Source organism: Amphimedon queenslandica, unplaced genomic scaffold (genome assembly GCF_000090795.2).
Source record: "Amphimedon queenslandica unplaced genomic scaffold, v1.1 AMPQUscaffold_10875, whole genome shotgun sequence".
Lineage (NCBI taxonomy): Eukaryota > Metazoa > Porifera > Demospongiae > Haplosclerida > Niphatidae > Amphimedon > Amphimedon queenslandica.
The window spans coordinates 1-2,112 of record NW_003548877.1 but is presented as its reverse complement, the minus strand read 5'-3'; the positions used below and the strand labels follow the sequence as shown (position 1 = coordinate 2,112).

At 31.1% G+C, this 2,112-nt stretch overlaps 1 protein-coding gene across 1 annotated transcript in view; it reads left to right on the top strand.

The window, feature by feature from the left end:
• Positions 1-1,717, top strand: part of LOC109589793 (ubiquitin carboxyl-terminal hydrolase 47-like) — a gene marked incomplete at its 3' end in the record, with an annotated part of 6,925 nt that extends 5,208 nt beyond the window's left edge. The window contains exons 5-6 of the mRNA XM_020005808.1: positions 1,462-1,493; positions 1,613-1,717. Of these exons, the coding sequence (XP_019861367.1) occupies positions 1,462-1,493; positions 1,613-1,717 (137 nt within the window). The remainder of the gene's footprint in view (positions 1-1,461; positions 1,494-1,612) is intronic.
• Between the last annotated feature and the right edge of the window lie 395 nt (positions 1,718-2,112).

The window sequence follows — 2,112 nt, the reverse complement described above, 5'->3', positions numbered from 1 at the left end:
ACAAAAAAAGATAAGAAAATTCCCAAATATTTTAAATCTAGGTACTTTTCTTTACCTATCAATGCTAATCTTGACCAAATAGAGTGAAGCACGAAGATTTGGCTAGGAAAAGTGGTCTATTCTTTAAAATATTCAGACTTTGCTACCACGGATTGCTACTAAAATACAACGAAGCTAAATAAATCCCCTTTTTTTTAAAGCTGTAAAAAAATTATAACTCAGGAGAGCTCAGTAAAAAACATATTGACCAGGAATTAACAGGAATTTTCGTGACAGAATGACAACCCCACTGCATAGTACCCACCTATGCAAACCTGGCGAGTCCAATCAGTTAATGATTACCTTTACTTTAGTATATACAGTAGTATTATACTGTAGGCTTCTGCTTTTTGTTACTAAATTATTCGTGCACTCATTAATTTTATTGTAGGTTGAAGAGGATTAGGGAACACATTACAAGATGCTTATACTGAACTTAGCTGTAGACATTGATCTGACTGAAATGGATTGGTTTGATTTTTAAGTGTCATATCAAGTTGTATTGTTACTCTGCCAAAAAATTAATCGCTGCCTAGCTATAATTATTTTAAAATAAAATTATTTTTCTAAATACATTTTATTTAAAAATTTGTGTAATTAGTTTGTTTTTTAGTGACTCCATTTGTTGCTAGTCCTCACAATTAAATTATTGTATACTGTATAGCTTTAAATTTTTGTAAGTTAAAATTTTTGTAAAAATTTAAATTTATTGTTAAAATTGATTTTTGTCATTCTGTTATGAATGTGCATGCTACTTACATAAAATAAAAATTTCAGTGTATAAAAATGCTTGACGAACATTTACCAATTTAAAATGACTCAATATCTTCATCATCTTCCTTGTATACTGGCAGCCATTTTAAGCTAAGGAATAATAGATAATAAAGTGTGTGCATGCACCTTATGCTTCAATGGATTAATATTCTTCTCATGTGATATCCTATCTTCACACATACCACCATAGCTCGATGTAACACTGTTAGTGGGTGAGACTAAACTTTTATATATTAGCATGAAACTGTGATATCAAAGCACTGATAAGAATTACCAATTCCAATTACAACTCTGTGACGATTTCTGAAACATACTGCTAATAACCCCCAATTTTAATACATATGTATCTTCAGTGGTTGCTCACATTCTTAGCTAATGTGAATCAATAAGTACCTGGTATGGTAATTATTATTGATGTACATGTACTGGTATATTAAAAGGATACAGCCTTGTATATTATCAACTGTTATAAAATAATAAATAACATTAAAGACAAAGTTGTTAAGAATTTGCACAAAGTCTATGTCCTATAGTACAGGGATATTGGCCAAATTTTGTCCAAAATGAAAAGTAGAGAATTCTTTGTTATTCTTTTAATTTTCCTGATGCACATACATGTTGTGATTTTATTAATTATTATACTTGTAGATGCTTTCTTATTCATTCTTGACAAGAAAATTGTTTGGTTGAACATTGAAAATCCTAGCTGATAAAAGGCACATATGCTTTTCTTTTCCCCCTCCTCTTGAACTTGAATCCTATTTATTTGTTTGTTTAAATTATTCATTTTCCCCTACAGAGGCAATCTTATTACAGTCTTCAAGAAGAAAATGATTCATTGCAGAAGATTTTACACCCACAGCCTGATGCTTTGAGACCACTCTCAGTCTATGAGTCTAAAATGGTTAGTTCACACACTGGTGTATATGCTAATAGACATTTTGATTTTATTAAAAATATAAATTTAAAACACTGAACCAGTAAATGCTATGCAATAGTCTAAAGCTAATAAACATTTAAAATAAGCTCAGAATTTGGCCAAGAAATAATTACAGTGCTGCATGCAATTTCATCTCTGCAGATCTGAGCATGTGCAGCCTCACCCATAATAGGCTAAAATTAGAAAATGCAAACTCTTGCACCTCTTTTCTGATCTGTTTTTCCCTTCAAAAGCTAGTTTTGTATACTACGCAATGTCAGTGCTAGATGCACTAAAATAAATGGACAACAATCACACATGCGCATCACAGATGGACAACCGACTTGAAAAGAGGTGTAACAGTGTCTTAAGAAGCATAA